At 40.3% G+C, this 15,018-nt stretch overlaps 2 protein-coding genes across 4 annotated transcripts; both read left to right on the top strand.

Moving 5' to 3' along the window:
• CFAP97D2 (CFAP97 domain containing 2) lies at window positions 1-13,217 on the top strand. 3 transcript variants are annotated; one of them, XM_072853449.1, is made up of 3 exons: window positions 23-124; window positions 3,556-3,636; window positions 9,872-13,217. In XM_072853449.1, the coding sequence occupies exons 1-3, from the start codon at window positions 32-34 to the stop codon at window positions 10,004-10,006; spliced, it is 309 nt and encodes a 102-aa protein (XP_072709550.1). In that variant the 5' UTR covers window positions 23-31; the 3' UTR covers window positions 10,007-13,217. The 3 variants fall into 3 exon arrangements, 1 of the variants encoding a protein (XP_072709550.1); XR_012041094.1 differs by lacking the exon at window positions 3,556-3,636 and having other exon boundaries at window positions 1-124; window positions 9,872-9,977; XR_012041095.1 differs by lacking the exons at window positions 3,556-3,636; window positions 9,872-13,217 and adding an exon at window positions 2,807-2,916 and having other exon boundaries at window positions 41-124.
• LOC140649078 (sperm axonemal maintenance protein CFAP97D1-like) lies at window positions 4,566-8,396 on the top strand. The gene is given in 4 exon segments (XM_072855760.1): window positions 4,566-4,585; window positions 6,070-6,213; window positions 8,081-8,273; window positions 8,316-8,396. Coding segments are annotated over 4 exon segments (438 nt in total).
• Window positions 13,218-15,018: the final 1,801 nt, after the last annotated feature.

Raw genomic sequence — 15,018 nt, 5'->3', positions numbered from 1 at the left:
CCAGATTCAGAGGTGCTTTATTTTGTGCAAGATGCATCGAGCCTACCAGCCAATTTTACTACGTGGCAACAAATATCTTCAGCTAGAATGGGACAAAGCAAAGTATGAAGAACACAAGAAAAGGGTAGGTACAACTGTTTGATAAAGAGCAGAGGCCTTCATGAAAGAATAAGCTTACCCAAAAAGGCTACAGCATCTCTCTACTCATTCTTAATACTGTTATGAAAGATACTGATCAACAATAAGGTACAAGAGAGACATTTTAAGAATATCCAGCAAATACAGGTATAGCTTTTGTGTCCATTTAGAGTTATCATAACGATGATGTTCACCAAATTTAGAAGTGAAAAAGATTTGGTCAGTCATCTGCTCCAAATCAGTAATAGTGCAGGACTGCTCCCTCTTGAAAACCCGTAAGTAGTGAATACCATCAGCGATGATTCAACTGTATTGCTACCTTAGGAAGATTGTATCACAATATAATTAGCTTTAATACGAAGAAATAGTTCTTCATTATTTCCATACCAGGTCTGTTTCATTAACTGTATAAAAATATCTTCCTTCCTTCCTTCCTTCCATTGTTCCCATAATTTGACTTGCAGGTGGAAAACAGTTAAAGATGAGGTAGAGAATTTAATTTGACATATTTTTCTAACCAAATTGACAATATTGAAATAAATAAATAAATTTCCTTCTGTGTGAATTAACCTGAAGAGGCTTGCTATTGTATATAAGCATGGCTATTTAAACAGTGTCTCTTTTAAAGCAGGGAACTGATATTAGTGTAGCTGAAATACTCTCAGCATCCGCTGTGCATACAGAACTCTCCTTTGTTCAGCACACAGAGCACTTCACACATGCGTTAAGGCATTCAGAGGCCAAGAACAGAGGTTAGATATCATTATGATATATAGTGAAGAAATGTATTGATAAAGAACAAAACATTTCCCACGACTCAACTGCTCTTGGATTAAACACAAATGTTAATTTCTGAGTGCAAGCAAAGAGAAAGAGTAACTATCATGTTGGGCAAAGGATGGCTTAGAAGGTACAGAATTTTGTTCCTTATTACAGGGTTCACACCCAGATCAAGTAGTGACTAACAAGGTCTCCAATGGCCAAGAGCAGCCTTTTCAAGCATCCCTGTGTTGTCATGCGCTCCTAAATTCCCATGCTAGTGGCCTGGAAATTTCACCGTGCCTTCCAGTGGCATGAATTCAGGCTTGCTGTGGTGAACGCCAGCTACCAGAGCAGCGGTACCTGCAGGCTGGGGTAACTGAAGGCAGCAGGGCAATTTGGCAGGTTATCCTGAATGACACAGCCCCCTGCGACACAGGCTTCTGCTCTGCCAAGAGAGACAGGGATCGCTCTGAGAAAATGTAAGGGCCTCTGCTTGGTGATGTGCAGGCTTTGCATTGAAGGAGCCCACAAAAAACCACCACAAACCACCAAAAAACAGCGAGAGAGAAAGGGGAAAAATAAGAAGCAAGGAAGAAAAAAAGGTAACATACAAAAAACCCAAAAAAGGTACACTTCTTGGAGAATACCACTAAAAAGATAGCAATGGTTAGGGATAAGTAATAATTTTCTCCATGATGCAAAGGTACAAAAAAATGCCAGCATGTTTCTATGTACACAAGAGCAAATACTTTCAGTCTGAATAATTTTGTTATTTTCTTAATGGAAGAAAGGAACGGGGGAGAAAAAACAGAGTTACATCTCTCTGCAACATTCTGCATAGAATTAAATATAAAATAGCTCCAAAAGCACGGTGGCTCTGGAAAGTGCCACAACAGAGATTAGGGTGGGCTTAAAAAATACCAGATTTTACCTTTTACAGTTGTGCATATAAGGACAGAAGAGAAATTAATCATAACACTTTCCAGAAAACAAATTCCACAGAAGTGTTGTTTCTAAACCCACCTTTTGTTGTTCAGGTGTGAACACTTTGCATATCTATAAAATCAGAGTTTGCATAAATATCACATTTTATTCTTCACACCAGTGATTTCTACTGACTGATACAATAACAACCCTCTTTTACAAATTGCATGTTGTCTTGAAGTTATTTTTAAGATAACTTAATAGCATGATAATTTAAAGCACCTGAAGAAGCAGAGGAGATAGCAGCAGCAGAAGCCAAACACACCAAAACCCTCAGAGATTTACCAAGTTTAGTTCTGCTATCCAGTAAAAATCAGCTACTTAACCTGATGGGATCTAGAAAGGATTAAGATGAGCACTCTCATCTCCCCCTGAAATCAGCTGGAGTTGAGAGCAGTCAGCCCCTTCTGGGATCCCACCTTCTCAGAGATGACTGCCACAAAAAAGCAGCTGAATGTTTTCACAAGAAGCCAAGCAGTTCAAGTGAATTTCAGACAAAGCTAGAAACTGCTAAACATTGTCCCAGTCGATGCTGTAAATTATTCGCCCTGTTAGAAAAGCAAGGAACCTGTCCTGGTAGTATGTATGACAGGTCTGCCATCAGGGATTCAAGCCTCATCCTCAGCTCATCACAAAGCTGCTACAGAAAGAGACGTGGAAAACTTCTGCTGGACTCAGGCAGTGCTTTGGTCATGCCCTGCTGCGTGCAGTTTGCGTTGGTGCTGTGCCTGCTGCTCTTACTTGGCAGCCTCTTTTTTTTTTAAATCGCAAGTATTTCCCTCTTCTTTCTATATCACTGAGTCTGCCTGAGATGGAACAGTTCAAGTATGAGGTATGACAGAGGGAGGATGTTTATCACATGTATTTCATGACAAAAATCATGGTATTGTTGTTTTAACCAATCTGGTCTCACTGCCTGCAGGACCCCAGGCTGACAGAGAGTGGTCTCCCCCCTAAATCCTGACTCACTCCACTCCCCGTTACCAGCTTTTCTTCCACGGGGTTTCTTCAGTCCAAGACAGCTCACAGGTTATTCTTCTTCCCCATATATTGCGCGGCTGTTTAGGTCAGGATAGAGATAAATATTATTGTGCCACTGAACTACCAACTCCATTAAAATAATTAGATCCACAATTTACTTCTGATGATCATTCTCTAAAGTGCTAATAAGAGGAGGCCTGGGAATACTTTCAGCAGAAGAAGTCCTTTTCCAGTAGTCCTTACCTCTTTCTGGCAGCACCCTAAATGTGCATCCCTTTGGAAGACGTGGCACAGCTTAGGAGTACCTAGGGCTTTCTTACACTAGCCTTTTTATTTCTGCTGGATGCCTAATGAAAACTGCCTGCCTTCTCTTAGACAGTCTTTCCTGTATCATAACATCAACACCACTGTAACTGGACTGTATGTTAAGTGGACTGTATGTATTTTTACATTTCTCCAACATAAAGAGCACTTTGCATCTTCAGCAGACTTTATAACAACCACCTTTAACATTTTCATTTCCCACTACTCTTCTTCTGGGCAAGTCTGGCTTTGCTGATATAATGAATCATATGTTTAATAGTGTTACTGCTGGCTAACAAAACAGAACATGAGAATGAAGAGATTTCCCGTAATGATATGCAAGGGTATTTCCAACAAAAATGAATAAACATTTCATTTCTGTTGCAGATTCAGGCAGCAAAACCATTAGTGGACACAAATGCCCCTGCAACATATGGCCACCTTCATCTGAAGTTAGGGAAGCTGAAGGTATAGTATTGGCTATGTCACTGAGCACTAGCATGCTTACCTTCACGTCTCCTCTCAAAGAAAACAAAGAGACTACCAGATGGTCACAATTTCAGGGCCTTTTTTTTTTCCTCAGTGCAGTGATTGTTGCAACAGGACTGTCAGGATCCATGAATAGCACACTCCCAGCAGCATTAAATAACTTATTTTATCTTTATGATTATTGATTAAATCAGAGTGCTTCAGATTAACAAGGGCTAAAGTGTTCAAATAGCCTCCTAAAAGGAACTTCTGCACAACCATGAAAAAAAATTCACAAATAACAAGAATAGCACAATTATCAAGATACACACAGAGCAATGAACTGAATAATAGGATGTTAACATATTCAAAGCACAAGAAATAACAATGGGTAGCCTTGACTGGCAGTTATCCTTCAAAATCTTACTGCTCCCAAGAGGCAAATTTTTAATAAAAGATGAGAGTGGAAAATAAATTGTTACCTAATTAACTCTGCTCACTAAAAGGAAACAACAACAATTAAAAAACCCCAAACGTGAGCACAGTAGAAAATACGTGCAGCTAAACCCTGTCAAAGACTTAATTTCCAAACACAGTGCCCCTTAGGCAATGGGAGCGTAGCCCATGTAAGGACTTCAGAATTAATTTCCTTAAAATTGTTTATCATCTCACTGTGCGACATAAAAATCCCCAGGCACCTTAAAATCATTTCACTAGCAAAACAACTCATTTCTCCCCCATGCATAAAATCATATGCTATATTAGGACGTGGATTCAATTGCTGTTGTTAATTTTCTCCTATTGCCGTAAAAATAACACAGATAAAGTTCATTTGAAAATGAAACATTGCATAACCCCCCCCACACGCAGGTTAACAAAAAAAAACCACCAACTGGAACCCATTACCCTTAGGCATGTTCCTTGGAACTATGGGTCCTGATACCTGGAAGTGAGACTGCGGTCCTAGTCCCTTTCTCATCCCCCTCCTTTCCAAACTGCTACAGAAAGAAAGAAAAAACCCCTCTAATGTTGCAATCTTCTATTAACCAGTTCTTCTTTACAATAATTCTCCTCAAGGTTATTCAGAGCCTGACGGGATTACTTAATGCACCAGTTTTAGGTACCTTTATACTACAGTGTGACCAGCATCTGACCCACTTTGGTTATAAACCTCAGCAAACAAGACAGATGCACTAGATTCTCTACAGTAACTTGCTACTCTAACATTAGCCACCCAAAACTATCAGAGCTGGATAAGCAGGATTTCCTATTCATTTTATACAGGACATGCAATATCTTTGGAGTGCCTAGAATCAAATATGGAAAAAAAAAAAAAGGAGGAAAGGAGAAGAGTGAATTAGTATGCTCAAAACAAGACTCTCTCTTCATTGATTCTGTTCTGAGAGGCTTTTGAGAATGAGATGTTGAAGTCCAGCTATGAATAAGAGGGCTTCCCTGCTTTCCTCCATCCAGCCTTTCTCTGGTTTCCTCCAACTCAGCCCTGCTGGAGAAGGCATTCTTGGGATACAGATAACTTTGAAAATAAGTTTTCCTCTTCACCTCTCCCCCATTTCTTCCCGGTCCCCACAAACACACTTTTAGCATGGACTGGTGTTCTTTGAAAAACAATATGGTAACATTTTTTACAAATTAGACAATGCCCTAGGATATGTAAAGGGATTCTCCCCCCTCCACTGGACTCTTTCAATTTTCATCCCACTTTTGACACAGTTAACTTCAGAGATTATTAATATATTCCATCTTAAAATCAAATGTAAAGAGGCTTAAAATCATGCTAACAATTAACAGAACTAGCTTATACTGCCTCATATATCTCTCTCCATTTGTTCATTACACCCAGTTGTTGCTTCTCTTCTTACACTAGCCTGCAACCCCGCCAGGACAAAAACGGCCTGCAACTGGACCTAATCCAAATCTCACTGAAGTCAATGGAAAAATTACCATTTGATCCAAAGCCCGCCAAAGATAATGGAAAGACTCCCATTGAATTCAGAGGAGTCTGGATGAGTCCCATCATGTGTTTGTACAGTGTTCATCGCAACATCCTAGATTTTGACAAGAGTCTACGAAGGCTGCTAGAGACAAAAGATAGTGATGATCCTGGAAAATACATTGACAAATATTTATAGAAATTCCACTTGCACTGATGAAATGCATTTGCTAATCATGCAGGCTGCTGCTGTGGGTGCAGGAAAGTGTTTCAGGGTCAAATTCAGAGCGTTGCAAAGGGCTTTCTCTCCCTGCGTCACCATTAAAATGGTGAAACAAAGGGTTCTCTCAACACTAGCACAGAGTTTTACCTGATCAGTGTCTGTCACACTCTGTGCAGAGGAGGGGACAGCAATTGTGAACACCTTGTTAGGTGTCCGTGATACATCACTGCTGCTTGCTCTGGCCTTGTAAAAACAAAAGCATTTCTTTATCCCTTCTGTCCACAAAGTTGGGGGAAGACTGACGTTCTGTCATCGAAAGATACAACCATTTGCTGCTGGAGATGTCCTGCATCATGAGAACAAAGGGACAAATCGACAACAAAAATTACTATAAGGCCAAAAGGTAACATCAGCAGCACTATTTCTATGTAGTTATCAAGTTACCTTCCCAGTGACAAACATAGCTAAGGATAAACTGCTCTGTGAGGACACGTATTTTAAAAGGCAGCCTAAGGTATAATCAACACTTCAGAAAGCCATTTGCTTGCCCTGTCACATGAAATCCAATGCCGGGTCATTTTTGTCCTATGCTCTGTTGAAGAAAAGATGGCTTTAAATTAGTTTTTCAGTTTAATAACTGAGGGAATGAAAAAAAAATGAGGGGGAGAACATTGCCCTACTTTAAGGAAATAAATGAAGCAAACCTATTATGTCTCAGCAAAGCTGTTGTTCCTGCTAAGTGAGTCACTGCTGCTGACTTTGCCAGTTGTTCCTACAGACACCACCGGAAAGAGGGAGATCCAAAGCTTAGAGATGAAATAAAGACAGAGCAAAAAATAGAATTAAAATTAAAAAGAAAAGTGGAGCAGGAAGCAGCCAGAAGCAAAAATATAATTTACTGCCCAAAGGAGACCAAGCAAAATATGCCTTGAGGATTTATCACTAGGGAGAACCATCTTACATATTTTCGATTCAGGAGGAAATTCACACCCTGAATACGGCACAGCAAACCAGTCAACAGCAGGGACAGGCTTTTGAAGTGAAGAGAATGGTTTGTATAACTCAGGTGGTGGCTCTTCCCTCCTGTGATTCATTTACAGACAGACTGCTTCATGACAGACTGCTCATCAGGCCCTAAAGTGGCTCCAGACAGCAAAATGCAGGTCAGGTGCAAGTGACCTAGGTAGAACTCACTACACATCACTGTCACAAATATCCTGACATTTGCACAGTTCCTTGGGAAGACAGAAATTATCTGAAACAGAGTTGGTCATGTCCACATCATGCAAATCCACATCATAGCACTTATGGCTTGTTACTAGTGAATAATACTCAGATCAGTGCAGGCATCAACAAGCATCAGTTAAGTCTGCTGCTGAAGGTGTGATTCCACAAGATATGGAAGGAGCAGAGCATCCTCCCCCTTTTCCTTCCCTCTCTCCCTTCCTGATTCAAGTGGCAAACTCTTGTTATTTTCTTTGGATCAACTCTGGTTTTCATCAAACCTCTCCATCAGCTAATTAAGCTTGAGACAGCAGCAGAAAACGAACCCAACAAAAACAAACAAACCTGGACAGTTTTTCTGCCACTTTCTGCAAAGTGATGAATTCCAGGGCTGGTACAAGGGGTGGAGAAGACCACACAGCTGGGAGCAATGGGGAGATAAGCAGGGGAAGGAAAAGAGCAAGTCCTTCCTTTTTTGGTGGCAGGAGATTGCTACGAGATCAGCTCAGCTGCCTGGGAAATTACGGTCTAAGAAATCACAGAAAGTTTCCAAGGCATTTGAGGCAGTATGCTTATCTCCGTTATCTTCATGCTTCCCAACTTTGGTTCATCAGGTTTGTACACAAAATAAATGTATATACCAAAGTAACTGAAATTGATTGTTAAGCATCTCAGACACCAGCCATGCCCTTACCTACAGTACTGCACTACAGCAATTCCAAGACTGGAGGGTTGGCATTAATCCAAGATAAAACAAGCATTTTTTTTCTCTTGTAAAATGTACCAAACCTCCATATAGGGAGGACTGTGTTTGGAAGATACTGAACAAAGACTATCCTCTTAAGAAGGACAAAAGGATTGGGTTGCAAGGGCTGGTTAATGCACATCAAGGAGGAGCAAGTCCCTGTAGGAGAGGTATAAAACCTTAGGCTAATTTTCCCCTGACACTGAAGATTGACAGATATTTCACATTCTGGGTTCCCAGCCGTGGGAACACGAACAAGCGTGAAGAAGTTTGATTCTGCTTATATGGTCTTCCTCTCTAGTTTAAATGGAGAAAAACGAAAGCAGGAGCTGCGGAGAGTGAACCAGGAGAACCGTGCCACTCTGGATAGAATTACAAAGTCCCAGCCTCAGTATCAAGTTCAGTGATGGCATGAGGATTGGCAACAAGCTGCAAAATACATGGCCAATGTTGCGAGATATCCTCGTGGGCGGTGTAAATCACAGAGCCGAAAGGTAGCCCTGAGCTTCTGTTCTTTCCTTCCTGGTTATTTCTAGATTGGAACTGCCCGTAGAGTGCATTTCGACGTGCTTTTGCGCTGGGGATTAACTGCACGTGGCAGCCAGACACACAATTAACAGCCTTTCATTTATACGGCCACTCTTATCAAATGAATCCCAGAGTGCTCTTCAGACTTTATTAGGTGATTTGTAAGTGCTGTAGTTTCTACAATCAGACTGTCCACCACGGAGAGATGGTACTCTCAGAAATAAATCTAAAAATAATTTAAAAAAAAAGAAGCAATGGCTTACCAGTTCCCTGAGAGAAACAGCCAAACACTGCAGCAACATTTAAGGTGACCAAGTGGGCACATGCGTTGAGGGCTCCAAAACCTACACTGGCCATTCTGCGCAAAGTAACCCGCTTCTTATTTTCATTAGTAACAGAGGTAAAGAAAACAACAACAAAACAGCTATACAAGGTATTAGCAAGCTTTCCCAGAGAAAGAAAATTGACTGTCTTTAATCTTTGCATGTCCAAACTCCCTGGCTTTGAGCCCGCTAACTCACAAGCTCCCGCATTTCCTCCCAAACAAACCAGAGGGAAGCTGCAGCACTGCCCACCAGGCAGGGAATTGGCACCAGCTCTGCCTTTACCCATCCTCCCTGTCACCTTGGACTGCTGGGCCTCCACGGTCATGTGTCTTGATTTGGGAGGTATGTCCTCTGTCACGCGAGTCTGATTCAATATATATGGATGTGGCTCAGCCCCTATATTCGCTACCTTACCCATTACCTCTAGCCTGAGGCCACTGAAATAAATCTTTCTGAAGTCTGTAGTTTCTGAACATATGTCAAAAGATTTTCAAATGTGTAGCTCATCCAAATCTATTAGAGTCTTTGGAGGACAGTAAGTAGTATTTCTTTTATCCCAGGACTGTCCTTTTGCCAAACCTTTGGTCCCAGTTCTAATTCCAGAGGATTTGCTCAGAAGAGGCAAAGCACTCAAAAGAAAAAGCAATCAAAATTGTGGCATTGTAAATAAGAAACAGAACCTCTCACCAACTTCTGTCCAGAGACCATTCTTGAATACAGCTATATAATTTTTAATAAAGATTTCCAAAACTATTCAGTCTGAGGCAGAAAGCAAGTATAGAAAGCTTCAACCCAAACAGTTAAGACTTGACAAAGAAATAAGCAACTAAAAGAGAGGCTTCTACAATGGAAAATATTAGGCAGCTTTAATTACTGTGGAAGTATCATTACAAACCACAGAATTATATTAAAAATAGTAAGGTTGTAAAGCCAGGTACTCCATAATCAGGAAGTACCAAAATTACGGCTGTAAGATATTTTTCAGGTATTTATATGTTCACCAACTTTTGATTTTGGCAGATTTTTATAAATGCATAAACAAATTCTCATAGAGAACTAAATACATCCTGCAGCCTGCCCCACATCAACTGTTAAGTCTGTGCTCCATAATTAATAGGTACTAGAACACCTGTAAGAAGTAGTCACTAGAAAACACTTTTTTCCAGTCTCCAGAATCAAGGCAGTGACAGGTTCTTTATTTTACATATATTTATATTTATTTCTCTCTTTTCTGGCAGGAAGAGCAATTTAAAAAGAAAACATCTCAACAAGACAGAAAAAGAGAAAAGCACCTGAAAGAAGAAGGTGTGAAGAGTAAGATGAAGGAAAAAGAAAGAGAACATGTCCACCAGGGAAAGGGAAAGAATAACTAGAACAAGTCAGAGTTCCAGAAATAGTGTTATTCCAGTAGTCTCCTGTGAAAGCAATTTAGGAAGTAGCAAAGGGCTCTTACTCCCTCTTGGATAGCTACAGCATTTGGAAATTTTGCTGTCCTCGGTCTTCTGCTTTGCCCTTATTCTGGCAGTCACTCCTTTCCTAGCGTGGTGGACCAGCAGAACAGGGGGTTGCAAGCCCATTTTGTGAATGCAACCCTGTGCATCGGCATACTTTGATTTCTGTAGTTTAAGTTAAAATACTGCTGTTCCTATGCAGGTGATAACTTCCAGCATCAGAAAAGACTGGACTTGTGAGGGTGGTAACCTTGTCAACTACACAGCTAAACTCAGCAAAAATTGTAAGAACAACTCCAGAATGAGCTGGAGTGCCTGGGAGAATCAGATGGAAGGACTCATATAGTTTAGGATACTAGGGGTTTAAGTATTGTGTAAGAGTGTAGCTATTAAAGACGCCAGGTCTTCAGTATAGTGAAAAAGGCATACAGCAAAATGGCATAAAAGCCATTTCCCTTATAACTACCAACAAAACTCCTTTGAGTTTTTAACAGCTAGCAAAGGAGCCTAACTAGGAAAAGGACTGTAAGCGAGCAACTGTAGCATAACTAATTGATCTGATTAAGATTTGGGCTTTTTTCCCATGTCACCATTTTCATCTCAGTATCCAAGATCTCCCCAGTGAGGACCCAGTTGGCTGACAGTAAATACTTCAGAGCAAGGGTTTTGGAAAGGCTTCAGAGGCTCTCTGAAGCCTCTGAGCCCCTTGCTACAAACGAGGGAGAGCGCTTGGTGGACCAACGCCCTCCCACCACAGCAACACTTCCTTCTTTACTCATCATTTTATGCAATTTTTGTGTCAGTCACAGCAATTGCATTCACAGAGCTAAAATACATAACATTTGTTTCTTGCTTCCCTTTTAATGGGATTTAGCAGCTTGAAACAAGGAGAAACAGCAACACATGAGCCATCGGCTTTCTGCATGTTATAATCTACCACTCTTTTAGACCATCATTGATCAGGGGACAGACACTTCTGTTCTGAAACGTGTATTCTGTATTACTTGTTTTATAATTACACTTCTTCAAAAGAAAATTACATTGTATTGTACAAATTATGTATTGTACAAATTACATTTGTACATATACAAAATTACATGTATTAAAATCACAAACTGATCTTAGCATAGCCAAGCGAAGTAGCATCAGTTGTCTCAGAAGAGGTATCAGTCGAAACCAAGCATTGAACCAGTATCAGCTCTTGCTTTATCTGAAGCAGAATTTCATCTGTAATCATTTTGGAGGCTGCCAACTTTCCAAGCAGATGCCCCAGCAATAACTATTTACTTCCTGGCACTTGGAAATGCTTTCGAAGACATCTTCTCTTTTCTCATTTGCAATATGGTTCAGTGAATAATGTTTGAAGTGCTAATGATGAAAACTTATTTTCTGAAGCACAGAAACTCTAAAATACAAGACTATGTTTTTACAGTACTGAACTGAGAGTAGAAATAACAGCTACCATAACCACCAACCCTCTAGTACTTCAGTGACTCTGCCATACAACTGCAAACTCCTGGCTTCAGAAAATTCACAGCTTCCCAGGGCAGGATCCCCAAACCCACCACGCCAGAGAGAAAAGCTTCACCATACCTAAGTGCCTGGGTCAAGAAAGAAAATGGATTCTTGTTTGCCCAAAGTAATAGTGGGACTGGCCCAATGTGCTGTGGCAATATATGTCCTAGAGTGCATTGAGTATGCCTAGATCCAGCATAGAGGGGGTGACCCCCACGCAGCAGTCAGCCACAGGGCTCCACGGCTGGTTGGAGGTCATCTCAAGCCACCAGCAATGATGGGAGAGTGCCAGGACAGACAAACTCAGCCTTTGTTGTGCACCCCTGTTACAGCAATCACATCGGGCAAGCACATCAACTGTTCCCTCCAACAGTAGCTCGTTTCTAAAAGAAAGGTTTAACCTTTAATGTCTACCTTTAAACAAGAGCCAAAAAGACAGTCATTTAATGAACCAAAACTTCCCTCACTCTCAGAAGGAAGATGCCCGCTTGGCTTTAACAGCAGTTCAATTTTTTAATGAAAATGTCCTGTGCCTTTACGGCTGAAGTCGAACACTCCTGAAGTCCCTCACTTCACGTGGTTCCAGGTTGGATCATCAGGGTGCTCTGTAAGGGGACAGCTATCCTTAACAAGTTATATCATTGAACCAAACAAAATTCTTGTGTCCTTTTCTTCTTTAGAAGCTTCAGATTGGGATGATAATAACCTAAAATGTTTGGTGGAATGCCACTTGCCTTATAATTAAGTAGAAATGTTACTCTCTTCAAATCCCTGGCTCCAAAGTTAAAACACTTTGCTACCAAAACACTGGTATGATGACAAGCTAAATACTTGAAACAAAAGGGAACTAAAGTACCACTATTAAAAAGAGTGTTAACAGTTACAGGAAATGTTAATCTGAGGGTCAAATTCTGCTTCCATTTTCACTATTGTAAATCCAGGCTAGCAGCCTTATCTTTACTGCAATTGCCATGGATATAATAACCTTACATTAAGAAACCATGTCAAAAGAAAACTCATGATGAAGTTTTAAAGATGGCTGGGCTGAGCTTAACTGCCAGCTCACTGCCATGGAAAACAAGAGGTCACTCTCCCCCTTTTACCCCTCTCCTTGCACCCCTCTTCCATTCTGTTTGTCTTGCACCAATACGTGTGCTCTTTAAACCCTGAGCAAGGTCAGCTCCAGGACAAAAGTCACAAAGGAGCACTTTTTTCTTTTTTTTTTTTTTTAAAAAGGAGAATAGTTTTCCAGTGGGTTAATGAGTTGAATCAGTTCATTGAAGATGAATTTAACATTAAGGCCATAGCTGATACAAGGAAGAAGCAAAGCCACGTATTCCTTCGGTAAAGTGGAAAAATGGTTACTCACTGCCTGGCAGTATTTAACACCAAAATAGCTCTCCTAAGGGTCAATAGAAACACATGGAGCCCAGCAAAATGGTGGCAACTGAATAATCCATGTTGGTTACCATGGAAAAATTATGAATATAGACACAATCAGGGTTTGTCCAAGTTAGGATGACTAATCTGTTATTCACCACCACCACCCCCCTTTTAACTGGACAAACACCAAGTATGAGTGTATTCATTTTATTATTTCTTTATATTTACCACAATAAAAGGTGTATTATTTAAGTATTCCTGAATTACTAGGTTTTTTCTTTTTTCTTTTTTTTTTTAAACATGGAGTTTTTATGATTTCAGGAGAAAACTGTTCACCTGGATTTCCAGGCCCTGAGTTTAAGCAAGAATAATGAGTTGAAACCATATTGCCTGCAGTTCAAAAAAAATAAAAGGAGTGTTGGAAACTCTTTTTCATATAGTTCATGTTTCATATAGTTCATTATTAGAATATGAAGAAACATATATGAAGAAACACTCAAGGAGGGTTTCTAAAATAAAAGGCAGGGTTTATTTAGAAGGAACATAGTATGTGTGTTACCACACTTAACTTGTATGTGTTTAAAAACTAAATCAGCACAAAAGAAGTGCAAAGAAAGCAGCAGCATCATGCAGCAACAACTGGAGGTTACCAGGACAGAGTACAGCATGGTGGTTTGTTTAAATCTGTGGTTTACACTGACGATTTGTCCCTTCAGAATTAAAATACATTTATCCCTCCTTACACCCTACTGTGAAGGATGGAAACGCTATCTCCACCATAGACATGAGGAACTCCGGCATAAGGGCTACTGTTACATTAGCCAGAGGGCCATATTTGCACCTGACTCCAAACTCACCATTCATACATACTTCTTAAAGATCAATTTACATTTCAGGACAAACCAACTAGATCGCCAAGCAAAGCAGCTCAGCTATAAGAAGAATTTGAACTCTACTCTTAAATATAATTTAAATTTACCTGTCCCCAGCCACTTCTGCAAATTGAAGCACATTTACTTAAGTCTGTACCCAGATAACCACTGAGTTCGAGGTCCAGGTTCACAAGTCAGTGAGAGGCTGGTACTCAAAATATCATGTGTGGAGGTCACTTCCTTGCCAACATGAGGCTCAGTTATTCTTTTGCTTTTCTACAGATGAAAAGCCAGAGTCTGAACAAACATATGAACCACAATGTGTGGAAGCACTAGAGTTTGTTGGGCTACAGGAAGACACTGCATAATTTGTCATCCTGAAGTACTGTTACAGCTCTCCAATTTACAAGCTAACTTCTACTGGGACTTTGCAAACAGTATCTATAAAACCATACATGGGGGAAGATACGGGACATCAGGAGAGAGAATATCCCCAGGTGGGAAAGAAGGAGCTTACAGGAAGGAAGATGGAGGTATGGTGGTTGCTGTGCTACTGTGTCAGAGGGGCGAGTAATGAAAAACCTCCATGCTTGCTGTTGTTCCAGCCCTCGTGCATCATTTCTAGCTGGAGCAGCCAAAGAAAAGTTAAATGAGGAAGGAAAGCTGGAATGGAACATCCTGGTCACCTCCACATCCGGCACCATCCTCTGTTTCCTTATTAGCCAAATATAACCTAGGTTTATTTCACTGTGGTATTTTCTTTTGAATCAGCAGATTCTTTATTTTTTAATTAAAGCAAATCTTGCCAAAACTGTAGGAAAACATACAAGCTCAAGAACAAGGGTAATGATTACTGCCATTATACAGGTATGTAGAAGTGATATATTACCACCTCCTAGCAATTCACCTATCTGAAAAAAAGAACAAAAAGGAGGTAATATTACCAAAACCATAGGGAACTAATAATTTTCTTATAAATATGTATTTAAATAATGCTGAAATCTTTCTTCAGCCTACAGAAGCTTGACATTTACATACATTATTAAAGGAACAGAAGAAAATCTTTCTTCAGTAAAAAGAGAGATGCAACTTGTGAAGTGAATCACAGCTACCTTTCTGCAGTGTTTTCTTGTAACATTTTTGAGACCTTTAAGAATCTGATAA

This window comes from Ciconia boyciana, chromosome 1 (genome assembly GCF_034638445.1).
Source record: "Ciconia boyciana chromosome 1, ASM3463844v1, whole genome shotgun sequence".
Lineage (NCBI taxonomy): Eukaryota > Metazoa > Chordata > Aves > Ciconiiformes > Ciconiidae > Ciconia > Ciconia boyciana.
Note: the sequence above shows the minus strand (reverse complement) of the source record. Positions and strands in the feature narration are given on the sequence as shown.

What these genes read in the sequence shown, in the direction of transcription:
- CFAP97D2 (XM_072853449.1), top strand. Translation starts at nt 32, where the DNA reads ATGCATCGAGCCTACCAGCCAATTTTACTACGTGGCAACAAATATCTT. An exon ending in ATGAAGAACACAAGAAAAGG is followed by an intron (nt 125 to 3,555) that starts GTAGGTACAACT and finishes TTTCTGTTGCAG; the next exon opens with ATTCAGGCAGCAAAACCATT. An exon ending in TGAAGTTAGGGAAGCTGAAG is followed by an intron (nt 3,637 to 9,871) that starts GTATAGTATTGG and finishes CTTTTCTGGCAG; the next exon opens with GAAGAGCAATTTAAAAAGAA.